Source organism: Ascaphus truei, chromosome 7, assembly GCF_040206685.1.
Source record: "Ascaphus truei isolate aAscTru1 chromosome 7, aAscTru1.hap1, whole genome shotgun sequence".
Classification (NCBI taxonomy): domain Eukaryota; kingdom Metazoa; phylum Chordata; class Amphibia; order Anura; family Ascaphidae; genus Ascaphus; species Ascaphus truei.
The window spans coordinates 77689839-77707254 of NC_134489.1; the positions used below are offsets into that span (position 1 = coordinate 77689839).

At 40.3% G+C, this 17416-nt stretch overlaps 1 protein-coding gene across 2 annotated transcripts in view; it reads left to right on the forward strand.

The window, feature by feature from the left end:
• The window catches only part of STK39 (serine/threonine kinase 39), a 240627-nt gene that overhangs the window by 52353 nt on the left and 170858 nt on the right, over nt 1-17416 (forward strand). For both annotated transcript variants that reach the window (XM_075609161.1, XM_075609162.1), the window contains exon 5: nt 1481-1536. In XM_075609161.1, coding sequence (XP_075465276.1) covers nt 1481-1536 — 56 coding nt within the window. The remainder of the gene's footprint in view (nt 1-1480; nt 1537-17416) is intronic.

Consider the following 17416-nt stretch of genomic DNA (forward strand, 5'->3'; position numbering starts at 1 on the left):
AAAAGCAGCGCACTGCCCAGGGAACCGGTTGGTAGGAAAATATGAAAATGTATTGTCTAAAAAACATCACCACAAGAAGGTGAAAGGCCTCCTATGCGTTTCACACAACAAAGTGCTTTATCAAGGAGACAGAGACAACATTTTGCCTTCGATAAAGCACTTTGTCATGCGAAACGCGTAGGAGGCTTTTCACCTCCTTGTGGTGATGTTTTTTAGACAGTACATTTTCATGTTTTTCTACCACTTGGCTCCCTGGGCAGAGCGCTGCTTTTGCATTTTGTGTTGCTGTCTAGTGATATCAGTAGGAGTAATGTATAAACAATAAGTCCATATGAGTGCGGTCTCAGTGTACTTAAATGTGATAATGCATAAGTCCCGTTTGCCTGGGTAAGGATAGGGGAGTGGGGAGAGTGGGTGGACTGGGCGCTTCCCAAGTAATAGTAAAATGGTGTAATAAGTGACACACCTGTTAATACACAAATAAACTTTTACACCAAAACGTGAATAATAAGGATAGGGGGCCTGAAGCCGCGTTAAACCATGACCTGATGCATCCCCATCACCCTGCGGCTGGTACTCTAATAATCACAGTAACAACTGTCTCACAATAAAGCACAATAAATTTGGTTGTTGAGCAACTCACGGTACCGCTGGAGTTGAAGAGGTTCCAAATGAAGGAAAAATGCCGGTGCACCGCTCGTTCAAAAAAAAGAGGTACTGGGACATAGCGACCAAAGGTTTTATTAAATGTTAAAAAAACATGAAAAAATAGTAGTGGCACAAACACTCTAATGCGTTTTACACATAGGGTGCTTTATCAAAGAGTAAAAAGCACCCTGCCTGTGAAACGCGTTAGTGTTTGTGCCAGTACTATTTTTCATGTTTTTAACATTTAATAAAACCTTTGGTCGCTATGTCCCAGTACCTCCTTTTTGAACGAGCGGTGCACCGGCATTTTTCCTTCATTTGGAACCTCTTCAACTAAACCATAATATATGAGCTGTTGGTTTCCATTCTGACCAATTCACGATTAGCATGGCAAATGGAGAGGCATAATTAAGAAAGCAAAGAAATGGTCCGAACGTTAACAAAAGCTATAGAAAATAGGCTTGTATGTGTTTTAAGTTGTCTCCAAATGTGTCTTTGCTTTGTTTATTTTATTCCAATGTGATTAAGGAGTTATGAATCATAATTCGGGTAATATTATCATGCATAAGATCCCACATTGGCCGATATAATTGTTTTATGCTTCATACAACTGCAAGTAACAGCTCAAACAAATAATGTATTGACTTTGCTGTCGTATCATCACATTTTTGTTTTGAAACAAGGCCAATTATGAAATCATCCAGCGTACAGTACGTGGAATGTAGAAGTTGTATTCTTTTCTTTGTTGAAATGTGTTGATATGTGAATATGTTTGTGAACCATACGATGTTTGTTAGACAACCAAAGTTACCAGTCTCATTTTCTATCACAGGGACTTAAAAGCTGGTAATATCCTTTTAGGAGAAGATGGATCAGTGCAGATAGCAGGTACATGTTTGATACATTACAGTAATTACAAATCATGTCCTTTTTAAATGAAAATGAACTTTAGCCATTACATATGTAGTTCAATTGTTCCCTTATTTCTCATTCACTCTGATCAATGTTTTCCAACTGTGTCCTGGACCCTGGAGCTATAATAAGACACCAGTTTCAGCAATGCGAGCAGTCTGGGGTGACGCGGTACATCAATGAAATACTATTTATAGAACATTCTCATAAGTCCGTATGGTCACATCTGGTTTGTTTGTACAATGGAATCAATTTAGTATTAAATGGTTGTTAACGTTGCTGGCAGTATATTGGGAACGAAAAGACACAATTTTACGTCATTCCACTTGCTAATTTTTTTTAACTAGTTGTCATGTAACACCGCTTAGTATTTATGGACCTAAATCCCTTTAAGCAGCACTACCACCTGCTTGGAGCCTGTATGAGTGTAACAAATATAATGTTGGTATATTGCCCCTGAGCATGTCCTGCTCTTTAAAAAAAAAAAAAAAAAAAATGTTGTGAGAATCATAATTGTATTTAATGTTTAGACTGCAATGGGCTGTGGGGTGATCTCCTTTTTATCCTCCCAGACACTTAATATGCAAACATTTATATCTCCTCAACTAAGCACCTGAGTGTAAAGCTAAAAATGGAATTGGAAAGGGCAAAAAGTAAGCAAAAATAAATGCCACAAGAAGTGTATCAGCGTGGATTACTGCTTTAAGAATTTTAGGTTGTATCCAAGAATTCTCTACTCCCAAGTTCCCTATTATGACCAATGTAATATGCACATTGTACTGTTTCAATAAATCAACATTTACAAGCATTTTTCAAGTGACATTGGAATACAACCTTCCATTAACTCTGTCTAGCCACAGTTGTGCACCTAATACAATTAAATTGCATTTAAAAAAAAAATGCAATCATTTGTGAATGATGAGCAGTTTTACGAAGGACAAAATTGAACATATTTGAAAGAGTGCAGTAAATGTAAGTGATTGGTGGCTACACATAATTGGGCAACAACATGTATTTTATAACCATAAATTTCCAAAGATCCGCTAAAAATTAAAACTGTTTTTCAAAGGTTACTAATGAGTAACATTCTTCCTGATCGGCAAACCGTGCGGGAGCTCAAACTCAAATATTTTGCCAAATTGAGCTATTCTAGTAGCTCCGAGATGCACATCACGGCTGCAACTCGCAGGTTCTGATCTCGCCACCTCAAAGGTGGTGAGATGGGATCCGCGATGTGACTCTGAAGAAAAAAAATATTTTTATTGTATCAGATTGAATGCGTGCGGATAATCGCTAAGATAATGAAGGGGTTAAATACCAGTGCCCGTTTTATTGGGGGTGGAGGGGTGGGTGAAGGTGGTGTTTGGTCCGTGGTGTGTGTTTATGCCTACCGGGAGGATTGCGGGAGGAGTTAACCACTTCATGAAGTTAGCGGTTACTACAGATAAGGTAATGAAGGGGTTACCACCTCCTGCAACCTTCCCGGTAGGCCTAACTACCCACCCTGGGGCAACTACCCCCTTCACCCACCCCCTCTACCGTCAATAAACCAAGTACTCTAGTTTAACGGCTAGCCGCTAAGGTAATGAAGTTGTTTTTATTTTATTTTAATAACACAGTATTGAAGCTGGGGGTCTCTGGAGCTGAACCAAATGCATTTAAGCCTCGGGGATCCCCTGCTTTCCGAGTTACAGGCCCCGGTATGGGGTGCCGGTATCTAACTGCATTGTTTAAACGTGCCAATCACGTGACATCGTACAAACTGCAGACAGATTGCATGGGCAGAACTTAGAAAAAGACAGAAATAAAGACACTGCTGTCCCGAGCGGTTTGGCATTTTCCTGCCTCACTGTTTCTGACTTGCGATAACTCTGTCTGAATATGTAATAACACAAATGTCAGACCGTGACGTAGGCTCATGCCAAAACTTTCAATTTGGCAGTGATAACATCGAAGCGACTAGAATAGGCCCCTAAGGCCTCGTCCCCACTGTTCGTGGCTGCGTGCCACAAACAAGATACGGCCCTTTATTGGGCTGGGCCCAGTAGCTACCTGCACGCGCCTGTAGAAAGCGCGATGCTCGACCGCATTTTGTAAAGACAGTGATTTTGTCTTTTCTTGTGGCGACCGCGTCACGTGGTTTCCTGTAAACCAATGATAGCGCAGATATTTTAAGGCCAATCACAGTGAGTTACATTTCAACCAATGGACGAGGATGTTACGTCATGGCTGCGCCCCATCGCCGTGCGTCCAACCGCAGAAAGTCAGTGAGTCGACTGATCGCAACTTTTACGTGTGCACGTGCCGCCAGACGCTCCGCCGCAAGCGTGCACATGCTCACTGGGGCCGTAACTTAAGGGTGGTTAATTTTAAGCCATTTACATCAGCAAGTTCATTTATTATATTGCTTTTTCTCTACATGCTACTGCCACGTTAATTCATCTTAATGTGAAAATGTTCTATAGATTGAATTTCTAAATATTAGAAAGTACAGAGCAAGTTATGGTGGATAAAAAAGTAACAAAATCCCTCCACGTACAGTGTATAGCAAGTGAAAATACCACTTCTGGGTACATTTGCATATCTTAGACAGGTCTGCAACACTGTTTTTCCTCATTAAGGCTTATTAAACAATGCTTTCACTGGAACCAGGGATTCTGGGTAATGACATACAAAGGAGCAATCACTGTGTCTCACTCTTTGCTTCTTGTCCATTTTAACACTGTGAGTGCTCATTTGCATGTCATTACCCAGAATCCTTGGCTGCAGTGGAAGCATTGTATGCTCAGAGGTAATGGGGAAAGGCAGGGTTGCAAACCTCTCTGAGACATGTGAATATGCTCACACGTGGTATTACTACATTTTAGAAGGAATCATCTTTGCCTCATTCTCCAAAATCCAACAAATTTCCTATAATCTCTTTAGCGGTAATGTCCAACTAATCCAATTCATTCTTGCTTCTTTTATGTGTCTGTTTTTGTGCATTAAATTGGTTTGAGTTGGGGCTATCATGTGCAGGAATGAGTTTTTACTTATCAAGCTATACATGTGCTTTACTTAATTGATGTCTGTGTAGTAAACAGACAACGCTATTAACATGACTAATGTAAAATTCACTATGTCTTAGGCTGCTCAGATTTAATTTCCGTAGAAGATCTACCTATGCATTGAGTAAATGAATAGAACTTGTTCACAGGATATGTTCAATAAGACCACAATATGTACTTTTCAGAGGAAGTAATTAGCCTCTGTATCATTTCCCTTAACGCAGCAATAGCATTTTCAGTATTGATCACCTTCCTCCATGTCATCATAAGATTGTAGTCCAGTTCGGGTTTTCCAAATCGCCTTTATCCGTGGAGGTAGTGTACAGGACTAATATGATGAAGCAGAATGCACAGAAATTAAAGTTAAAAAACAAGGAATGGACCTTACTCACTGTTTCTCATGGTGACATGGAGCCAGATTGACAACACTGCATGTTTGTAAACTGATTTACACTACCGACACACTTTATTAAAGTGTGGCCGGTACCGCAAGCCGGGAGATTTCCCGGCTTGCTAGTGGCCGCCCCTCGGCGCGCGGTCACGCGTCTTCGGGAGCGTGCGCCCCCTGCACGCGCGTCCAGGGGCTCCCCGAGGGAGCCCTGGTGTCCCGCGATCGCGGGACAGCGGCAGGGGGTTCCGGGGGACCCGGCGGACCCGGCAGCGGTAGGGAGAGCGCCCCGATCGGAGGGCGCTCTTCCGCTGCTTCGGCGCGCGCCCGTCACTCTCGGGCGCGCACCAGGCTACTGCTGCGGCCAAGAACGGGCAAATGCTCGAATAAACTTGGCCGCAGCAGTACCTCTCCAACACTTAATTGATTCTTTGGTAGGGCCATATATATATAAATATATTCAGTACATATGTGTGTATATATATATATATATATATTCAAAAAATAAATAGACGATACCGTTCTGTGGCTAACGAAATGCTTTTATTTGTGCGAGCTTTCGAGATACACTGATCTCTTCTTCCGGCGATGTTACAATGAATGAAGCAAGCAAAGGGTATACTTAAAAACAGTCTCTCTTGGAATGTTATCTGTGCTTGTCTCCCCCCCCCCCCCCCTCCCTGTGTGGATGTGATTTATGGCTAGAGATGTTAAATGGATCCTGAAAGTTAGTGATGTAAGAGTGTGTGTGTTTATCTGTGTGAATATAAATGAATGGAGAGCCCACAGTGTATACAGTGCTTTACAAAAGGTGTGTATTTATAAATTCTACTAGTGGTCATTTGCACTTTAGACCTTTACCCCTAAAATAATCGTTTTGTAGTTCTGCTATGTATATATATACTCTTTGTTTTTTCTATGGAGATATGTGGTCTCCAGTGCTATTTGTTCCTTCCTGCCTATGCACTAACATCCCTCTTTTTATTTTAGAATCAACCATCGCGTGTATTAAATATATATATATTTTAATTGTTTGTTTTCTCGAGTGTTAATAAAGTTAGAATTGTTTGTGTTAGGTTGCCTCTAGCAACAGCTAGTGTGTATAGATCGAGCCGTCGACTCCTCCCCGCCTCTCTCCCATTGGTTGAGGCGAGTGATTGATGGACCAATGGGACACTGGCACGGGGTATTTAATTTTGATCATTTCCACCTTTATTTATTACAGGGAAAAGGGAGACCAAAAAGCGCACCAGCACAAACGGAGCAGGATGAAACCAGAACAAAAAAATGATTAAAAGGGCACTTTAATGTGGCAAAAGACCCATCCAATGCATTTCGAACGTCGCAGCGTTCTTTTTCAAGGATAAAACACAATGTGATAACATCCATTATATACCCTCTTACCTGTGGGCCATTTCGCGCCAAAAATCAGAACCTGATGACGTCATAACAGAGCAACTCAGTGCCGATCTAAGGGCAAAAGGAAGTACCAAAGGCAGTGTGGCCATTTTGGATGTGGGCCAACATAGGAACACAATAACAAAGCTTTATTGACCATTCCAGCAGAACAAAATACATTGCTGCTAACTGGACAAGCATATTTAAACGAAATAAAGCTATATTAAACTAAACTAATGCTTAATAAGGGTACTATTATATCAAGGAAAAACATGAACAAGGTGGATTAAAAAACTAGCTGTGTTGCAACTAAGTTATATACAAAAAAAAAAAGTTAAAAATAAAAACCTCTAGACATGATTAAAAAAATGTGCAAGAAAAGTAAATTTAAAGACATATTACACATACATACTGCATAACACAGATTGTGTACCTAAATCATAGGAACCAGGGAAATACAACCATTATAAAATATGAAGTATTATCCACAAGATACATCAAAGAACAATTTAAGCTTACATATTAGCATAATATTTGCATGATAAGGCATAGGTTCAAAGGTTATAATGACAAGAATATAATGTCCAATATAATGACAATTGTCTTATTTAATCTGTATTACCAACTAATTACACCATAATACGTCTATCACAAAAATGTTTACAAAAAATGTGTTAGTTGCCAGTCAATGTTCAAGCCCATAGGGAAGCGCGTTTGGAGAGTGAAGATCCAATACGCCTCCCTACGGTCCAGAAGGTTGATATGATCACCTCCTCTAGATTTAGAAATAACTGATTCAATCCCCAAAAAGGAAAAATTATTAATTCCTCCCTGACCACATTCAGTGAAATGTTTTGAGACTGGATGATTAGTGTCTCTCAATTTTATGAGCCTTAAATGCTCTAACATCCTGACCTTAAGGGCTCTAGTCGTCCTCCCCACATACCTCTTGCCACAACCACATGTTATTAGATAAATCACAAATTGACTTTTACAATTTATAAAACTGTTAATCTTAAATTCCTTATTTGGTAATATATTCACACCATGTGGCGGTGGCAAGGCAAACTGGAAAAAACTTTTGGCAGGCTTCATGTGTTTACATGCACTACAAGGGCTCATAAAATTGAGAGACACTAATCATCCAGTCTCAAAACATTTCACTGAATGTGGTCAGGGAGGAATTAATAATTTTTCCTTTTTGGGGATTGAATCAGTTATTTCTAAATCTAGAGGAGGTGATCATATCAACCTTCTGGACCGTAGGGAGGCGTATTGGATCTTCACTCTCCAAACGCGCTTCCCTATGGGCTTGAACATTGACTGGCAACTAACACATTTTTTGTAAACATTTTTGTGATAGACGTATTATGGTGTAATTAGTTGGTAATACAGATTAAATAAGACAATTGTCATTATATTGGACATTATATTCTTGTCATTATAACCTTTGAACCTATGCCTTATCATGCAAATATTATGCTAATATGTAAGCTTAAATTGTTCTTTGATGTATCTTGTGGATAATACTTCATATTTTATAATGGTTGTATTTCCCTGGTTCCTATGATTTAGGTACACAATCTGTGTTATGCAGTATGTATGTGTAATATGTCTTTAAATTTACTTTTCTTGCACATTTTTTTAATCATGTCTAGAGGTTTTTATTTTTAACTTTTTTTTTTGTATATAACTTAGTTGCAACACAGCTAGTTTTTTAATCCACCTTGTTCATGTTTTTCCTTGATATAATAGTACCCTTTATTAAGCATTAGTTTAGTTTAATATAGCTTTATTTCGTTTAAATATGCTTGTCCAGTTAGCAGCAATGTATTTTGTTCTGCTGGAATGGTCAATAAAGCTTTGTTATTGTGTTCCTATGTTTGCCCACATCCAAAATGGCCACACTGCCTTTGGTACTTCCTTTTGCCCTTAGATCGGCACTGAGTCGCTCTGTTATGACGTCATCAGGTTCTGATTTTTGGCGCCAAATGGCCCACAGGTAAGAGGGTATATAATGGATGTTATCACATTGTGTTTTATCCTTGAAAAAGAACGCTGCGACGTTCGAAATGCATTGGATGGGTCTTTTGCCACATTAAAGTGCCCTTTTAATCATTTTTTTGTTCTGGTTTCTTCCTGCTCCGTTTGTGCTGGTGCGCTTTTTGGTCTCCCTTTTCCCTGTATTGCATTGAGTAGCTGCACAGCCTGCCTGCCTGCCCTACCAGGATGTGAGTATTTGCATATTTTTCAGGGGAACCTGCCAATGAGACATATGGTGAGTGGGTTGCACCACACACCACCTGTCTTCAGGAGGATAGTACCCATTATATGACACAATAGGTACTATATCAATTGTTAGTACCCTGGTACAGTGGTCTGGCTTATTATCATTTTGAGATATACCTGCATTTGAGCGCTTCAGCTATTTTCCATATTACACCTTTATTTATTCCCTGATGAAGAAACCTATGGGTTTCGAAACGCGTTGGATAGTGTATTAGTACAATTTACACTGCCCCACTGTTGTGAACTGACCCAGCAAACTTGCGCTACTATCGGCGAAAATCTTCCGGTGACGTCACCAACCAGGAAGTGCCTGAACGGAGGAGGGAGAGCAGAAGCTTGTTGGCGTGCGTCCCCCTTTGAAACAGCTGTCCCGTGTGAGCTGAGAACGTGCTGGATGCTTTGTGGGAGCAGGGACTGACTAAAGACCCCATACCTTACCCAAAGAGGAACCGGTGGCCACGAGGAAAATCTTCCTATACCTGTGACGACATCATATCCGGCTTTCACTTGGTGTTTGGGTAAAATATCCCAGAAATGCTTGTTTAAAATCAATTTGATGTACGCACATTACTTATCTTATTCACTGCTAATGTTAATATAACTTTTAATTGCACTATGAGCGTCTTGCGCTGTGTTTTTTGTGTTTTTATCTGTTAGTTCCTGGGGGTCCTTGAGCCATCCCTATAACCATAGCTGCAGACGCTCCATAAAGGTCACGTAATTTATTTTATATTTATTATATATATTTTATATATATTTTATTTCACGAATTCTATTTAGTTGCGCACTGATTTTTTCACTTGTTCACTTGTCTTGCTCTTGTTTGGTGCTGCACTTTATTTCCATATATTTGTTAATCACTTAGCTCGGATCATGGTTTGGAGTTTGGTAGATTGTAGGAAAAAACGTGACCAAAATTTCGATTTGTTATTCTCAGAGGAACACACTGCAGTTCCTGATAAGGGAAATGTTAAGGGGTCTATTGAAAAACATTTTAAAGTTTTAGAACAATTACTCCTTACCGAGAGTAAAATCCACCTAGAGAAAAGAACCATACAAAAGTATGTGGATTGTGATAGAGTCCCTAGGGGCCTGCGTTTTCGCAAATCACCAACTTTCGGTAAGGAGAATGAACATTTTATAAAAGAGTGGAATAGAATCTTGGATGATTGCTCAGTATCACTGATGAAGCTAATTATCTACGAAAGGGCAAAAACATTAAAAACAATTGATAAAGAAATTTCAGATGTTATAAAATTGCTCGAACCTCTGGTAATCGAATATGATTGCTCAGAGATAGAACATGACCTCCGCATGAAACTTGAACATGCGGAGGAAGAAACTCTAAAGAGGAAGCACGAGAAATTTTATAGAGACAAAGCAGACTACGATAATAATAAACAGAGAAATTGGGCTAAGGATACAGATAGAAGCAGATCTCTAAAAACAAACCAGAAGGGAGGGGGGGGGGGGTAGAGATTCCTCCCAATCCCTAAATAGAACCAATGACCACCAAGGACACTTTACATCTAACCCTCACCAGAGAGGCTGGGAAACCCAGAACGAGAGGGGCTGGGACACCCAAAGATATGATGATAGAAGAGGTTTTGTACAAAATAGTGGGTATCCGCCTCATTTCAGACAGGAGGGACATTTTAGAAACCCCAATTACAAGGGGAAAAATTATATTCCAAATTTTAGATATGGACAGAGGGAGTACGAAAGAACTGATTCAAATTCAAATTTTAGAACATATAAGCCAAGCCCTAGATTTAGTTCACCTGCACAATCATCTCCATCTGGTTTTTTAGACTCAGTCAAAAACAGACACAAGGACCCCTTAAGGAAGGAAGAGGGTCAGGGGTCAGCACAGAAACCAGAAGTGAAAGAAAGGAGAAAAAGGGTTTTAGTAGAAGAGGAACGAGAGGGGGGGCCAGATTTAAAGAAAAGGGATTGCGAGATAGATTAAGAACATCACCCCCAAAAGGAATTTTTAACCTGTCTTCGGTCATCCTAACAAATTACCAAAAAAGAGTTCTAGACAGGGGCCTAACTTTTTCTCGTTCATGCGGACCAAGTGCTTTTCAACTGTACACAGACCTCCAGAAGTTTGTTCGCAATCTTACTCTAAAGAGACATTTTATTAAACTTAATTTAGAAAATATTTCATCTAATGTGGGAACAGAACCTAATGCTGATTTACCCGCAACTCCACAGACTAAGATTGAGAACAATGAAGAGATCTGTACACATACCCATTTTAGAGGGAAATCCAAATTTTATCCTGCGCATTCTAAAGGCCACCACATAGAGACTTTTTTTAATATGGTCAATAAAGATTTTAACCTATTAACAAGCGGTGCAAAAAGTGGTAATATAAGACACAATCTAAGTAAAAATGAAGCATTAGCTTTAAAACTCCTGCAACAAAATAAAGATCTGATTATCAGACAAGCTGATAAAGGGGGGGGTGTTGTGTTACAAAACAGAAAAGATTATGAGGGAGAAGCCCTGCGACTCCTGAACGACACCTCCTCATATATGAGATTAAAAAAAGATCCTACTGTAGAATTTTTAACTCTTTTAAAGAATTTACTAGATGAAGCCCTCACGACTAATGTCATTGAAAAGAGCGAGTATGATTTCCTATATTCAAGCTGCCCAAGAACTGCCATCTTTTATCACCTCCCTAAGACGCATAAAAGTTTAAAGAATCCACCCGGTAGACCGATTATATCGGGAATTGAGAGCTTAACGTCCAATTTATCTCAATATGTGGACTATTTCCTCCAACCCTACGTAGCAAAACTGCCCTCATACTTGAGAGACTCCACCTCAGTGTTAAACCTTTTGGAAAGTTTTGAGTGGAAAGACTCGTTTAGGTGGCTAACCTGCGATGTGCAGGCCCTCTACACAAATATACCCCATGTAGAGGGCCTCACAGTTGTTGACTCTTTTCTAAGGGAGGATGTAGATTTACATCCTCTAAACAGGAAATTTGTTCTGGACTCAATACAATATATACTAAAACATAATTATTTTATGTTTTTAGATGAATTTTTCCTACAGGTTTGCGGAACTGCTATGGGCACTAAATTTGCCCCAAGCTTCGCAAACCTGTACATGGGAGGATGGGAAAATGATTACATATATAACAACAATCCCTTTAGGAATAACATCATAACATGGCATCGTTTTATAGACGATATCCTGTGCATATGGGATGGCGACCAATGTTCAATCAATCAGTTTATACAGCATATTAATAAGAATGATAGGAATTTGACTTTTACCCATGTAGATAATGACAAAGAAATACACTTTCTAGACCTTAGTCTTAGGGTAGACGAAGAAGGAAAAGTGGTGACCAAAACCTATTTTAAGGAGGTTGACTCCAACAACCTCCTCTTAGCCACTAGCAATCATAAAAACACCTGGATTAGGAACATACCTAGTGGTCAGTTCTATAGACTCAGAAAAAACTGTAGCTCAGATTTAGACTTTGAAGAACAGGCCAAAAAATTGACTTTGAGATTCCTAGAAAGAGGATATCATCTTGAAAAACTGAACAATGACCTTGAAAAAGTGAGGAAAATGGAAAGAAAGACAATGCTAATACCTAAGAGAAAAAAGCTGAAGAATTTACAGGAGAATGAGGGAAAATGTAATGTGTCCTTTATTACGAATTTTAATTCAATGACGGGTTTAATAGAAAAAATAATAAAAAAACATTGGCCAATTTTAGCAAATGATTCATTTCTGAGTGCCCACATTTCGAAATTCCCGAAATTTATAAATAGAAAAGCCAAAAATCTGAAGAACACACTATCACCGAGCGATATAAAAATAAAAGAACATCTGAATGGTGATAAGAAATGGCTAAGTGCTAAACCTATTGGGAATTTCAAATGCGGTAAGTGCTCAGTATGTAAACATTTGCACCCAGAGAGAAAATCTTTTATGTGTAAAACAACTGGAGAAGTCCACAATATTAATGACTTTATATATTGTAATACAGATCACATAGTATATGTGATAGAATGTCCATGTGGCCTATTATATGTAGGACGCACCAAGCGGCCATTAAAAGTGCGCATACAAGAGCATCTGCGCAATATCAGGATAGGGTATATGAAGCACAGCCTATCAAAACACTACGCTCTGTGTCATAAGAGTGACCCCTCCTCCCTACTATTTAAAGGGATTAAATATGTATCAAGAAACAGAAGAGGGGGAGACAGGGTAAAAGAACTATCAAGGCAAGAAACCTTTTGGATACATAAGTTAAATACCCTGTATCCGGGGGGACTGAATGAGGATATAGACATTTGGTCCTTATATTGAATTATCCTCTTAAATTTGTGTATTCTATATCTGATTAAATTATTTTATATACATCTATATTTTATATATATTTTATACAAATTTTTATATTTGTATACTTTTTTAAATATTCTTCTATAGATTCAGATACTCCGCTGTCCTTTTTATCTCCCTTTTATTTTATTAAATGAATATGTATTTATAAATTCTACTAGTGGTCATTTGCACTTTAGACCTTTACCCCTAAAATAATCATTTTGTAGTTCTGCTATGTATATATATACTCTTTGTTTTTTCTATGGAGATATGTGGTCTCCAGTGATTCAGGGGTATATGAGCGGGAGCAGGAGTAGTATAGCTTGTTTAGCCTTTTGGGTATGCTATTTGTTCCTTCCTGCCTATGCACTAACATCCCTCTTTTTATTTTAGAATCAACCATTGCGTGTATTAAATATATATATTTTTTAATTGTTTGTTTTCTCGAGTGTTAATAAAGTTAGAATTGTTTGTGTTAGGTTGCCTCTAGCAACAGCTAGTGTGTATAGATCGAGCCGTCGACTCCTCCCCGCCTCTCTCCCATTGGTTGAGGCGAGTGATTGATGGACCAATGGGACACTGGCACGGGGTATTTAATTTTGATCATTTCCACCTTTATTTATTCCCTGATGAAGAAACCTACGGGTTAGCCAACCTCCTCTTAGCCACTAGCAATCATAAAAACACCTGGATTAGGAACATACCTAGTGGTCAGTTCTATAGACTCAGAAAAAACTGTAGCTCAGATTTAGACTTTGAAGAACAGGCCAAAAAATTGACTTTGAGATTCCTAGAAAGAGGATATCATCTTGAAAAACTGAACAATGACCTTGAAAAAGTGAGGAAAATGGAAAGAAAGACAATGCTAATACCTAAGAGAAAAAAGCTGAAGAATTTACAGGAGAATGAGGGAAAATGTAATGTGTCCTTTATTACGATTATTTTAATTCAATGACGGGTTTAATAGAAAAAATAATAAAAAAACATTGGCCAATTTTAGCAAATGATTCATTTCTGAGTGCCCACATTTCGAAATTCCCGAAATTTATAAATAGAAAAGCCAAAAATCTGAAGAACACACTATCACCGAGCGATATAAAAATAAAAGAACATCTGAATGGTGATAAGAAATGGCTAAGTGCTAAACCTATTGGGAATTTCAAATGCGGTAAGTGCTCAGTATGTAAACATTTGCACCCAGAGAGAAAATCTTTTATGTGTAAAACAACTGGAGAAGTCCACAATATTAATGACTTTATATATTGTAATACAGATCACATAGTATATGTGATAGAATGTCCATGTGGCCTATTATATGTAGGACGCACCAAGCGGCCATTAAAAGTGCGCATACAAGAGCATCTGCGCAATATCAGGATAGGGTATATGAAGCACAGCCTATCAAAACACTACGCTCTGTGTCATAAGAGTGACCCCTCCTCCCTACTATTTAAAGGGATTAAATATGTATCAAGAAACAGAAGAGGGGGAGACAGGGTAAAAGAACTATCAAGGCAAGAAACCTTTTGGATACATAAGTTAAATACCCTGTATCCGGGGGGACTGAATGAGGATATAGACATTTGGTCCTTATATTGAATTATCCTCTTAAATTTGTGTATTCTATATCTGATTAAATTATTTTATATACATCTATATTTTATATATATTTTATACAAATTTTTATATTTGTATACTTTTTTAAATATTCTTCTATAGATTCAGATACTCCGCTGTCCTTTTTATCTCCCTTTTATTTTATTAAATGAATATGTATTTATAAATTCTACTAGTGGTCATTTGCACTTTAGACCTTTACCCCTAAAATAATCATTTTGTAGTTCTGCTATGTATATATATACTCTTTGTTTTTTCTATGGAGATATGTGGTCTCCAGTGATTCAGGGGTATATGAGCGGGAGCAGGAGTAGTATAGCTTGTTTAGCCTTTTGGGTATGCTATTTGTTCCTTCCTGCCTATGCACTAACATCCCTCTTTTTATTTTAGAATCAACCATTGCGTGTATTAAATATATATATTTTTTAATTGTTTGTTTTCTCGAGTGTTAATAAAGTTAGAATTGTTTGTGTTAGGTTGCCTCTAGCAACAGCTAGTGTGTATAGATCGAGCCGTCGACTCCTCCCCGCCTCTCTCCCATTGGTTGAGGCGAGTGATTGATGGACCAATGGGACACTGGCACGGGGTATTTAATTTTGATCATTTCCACCTTTATTTATTCCCTGATGAAGAAACCTACGGGTTTCGAAACGCGTTGGATAGTGTATTAGTACAATTTACACTGCCCCACTGTTGTGAACTGACCCAGCAAACTTGCGCTACTATCGGCGAAAATCTTCCGGTGACGTCACCAACCAGGAAGTGCCTGAACGGAGGAGGGAGAGCAGAAGCTTGTTGGCGTGTGTCCCCCTTTGAAACAGCTGTCCCGTGTGAGCTGAGAACGTGCTGGACGCTTTGTGGGAGCAGGGACTGACTAAAGACCCCATACCTTACCCAAAGAGGAACCGGTGGCCACGAGGAAAATCTTCCTATACCTGTGACGACATCATATCCGGCTTTCACTTGGTGTTTGGGTAAAATATCCCAGAAATGCTTGTTTAAAATCAATTTGATGTACGCACATTACTTATCTTATTCACTGCTAATGTTAATATAACTTTTAATTGCACTATGGGCGTCTTGCGCTGTGTTTTTTGAGTTTTTATAAGAAACATACAACACCTTATGATTGTAACTGGTTTTACTATAATAATGCACGGTAGCAATAACACAACATATACACTTATACTGTAACGGTATAACCTTAATGGCTCACCCACTCATCAGGAGTAACGTCTCAGTCTCCTCACCGCGTGCCCCACACACCGTGTCCATGTATAGTACTATTGGTATAGGCTCAGTTCTTTATCCACTCGCTCAGTGTCCCTAAAGAGTTACGCCTAAGGCGGGATCAGCGCCTGTTGACCGGTGTTGGTGCACTTGATGTAATAATACCTTCCGGTCACGGCGGTGACCGGCAACAACTTCACAAAGGGTCAGACGCCTCCAACACTTGGCCTCCAGATATCACGGTGTCCAGCCGTCTGGTCCCCGATGACTGCAACCGCCGCAACTCTGTGCTTTGTCCCTAACTGGTACTCAGTAAGCGTGATGCTCGATACCACTATAGGCCATCCCTGCAGCATAGCAACCTATGGTGACTTCAAGGAATACTCCTGGGACCTGCGGGGTATAACTGTCCTATGCAGGCGGGTCCCTGACACCCTGCACTCACACTGTACCTGCAGCAAACGCACTGCAACCAACCTGGTACCTGCAGCTACACTGCAACCACACACCTTGTCTTCTTGTCAGTGCTCACAGCACTGGCAGCCGTGACACTGACAAGCTTGCACACTCATCCACACCTAAGGGCAGGGTCCCAACCTAGGGGCCGTCCCTCAGTACCTACCCACTACCCTGGTGGGGATTGGGGCCTGCCTGGGGATAACTTTACCTGGTGCAGGAGCCACTTGCTCCCTACACCCTTCCTCCCCCTTCCTGCTCCCAGCTCCAACTGCCATGCTCCTAAGCCCGCGAAATATATCAATCTGCCTTTCTGAGAATCCTGGGCCCTCATTGGCCACTTGGGGACACCTGGGGTGCTTGGCCCTAAGCCTCATGGGAGTTGTAGTCCCACAGAGGCTTCTACAGCATTGGGGCCGCGTGCGCACTTGCCCTGCGCATGCGCGAATCCCTAATGGCCGCTGCAACTCTCTTGCTGTTCCCGCGCATGCGCAATCATGGTGCATGCGCGCGCATCGGCAATGGCGGCCCCCGCTAGCCGGGTGCGCCGCCAGGGCTCCCAGGACTCGGAGCGCTCCCTGCTCCGGCCCCCACCTTCGCGTTGTGCCGGCGGGTCCGTCGCTGCCTCCGGCGGCACCCGCAATCGCTCGGCACTTGTGGAGGGGGGCTCTGGGAGCGAAATAAGACCGGGGCTAAATTCTCCCCCTCGCAGAATCCCAACGACCTCGCTTGGGTAGCAAACACACAACAGAGTGTTATATAATGAAAAATGCATTGCATAAATCATACCGCACATAACTTGCATTTTCCCATTGGTACCCAACATCATCACGTGGATACCCGAGGCCAGCTGAGTCTCATAGTGGAGTGCCCCTAACTGATTTGGGGTATCCCCCTCTGATGCCTATGAGTCTTTTGGAGCTCAAGATCGGGTGTTACAGTCTCTACTGCCAAACCATTGCCTCCCCCTTGTAGAAAAAATAGTAAGGGGGTTTTGGTATTGACCCTTGCTGGATCCTCTGCTTTCGTCTCGCGGGAGACAGGGAGGTTCAGTCTCTTGCCTCGGTCCACC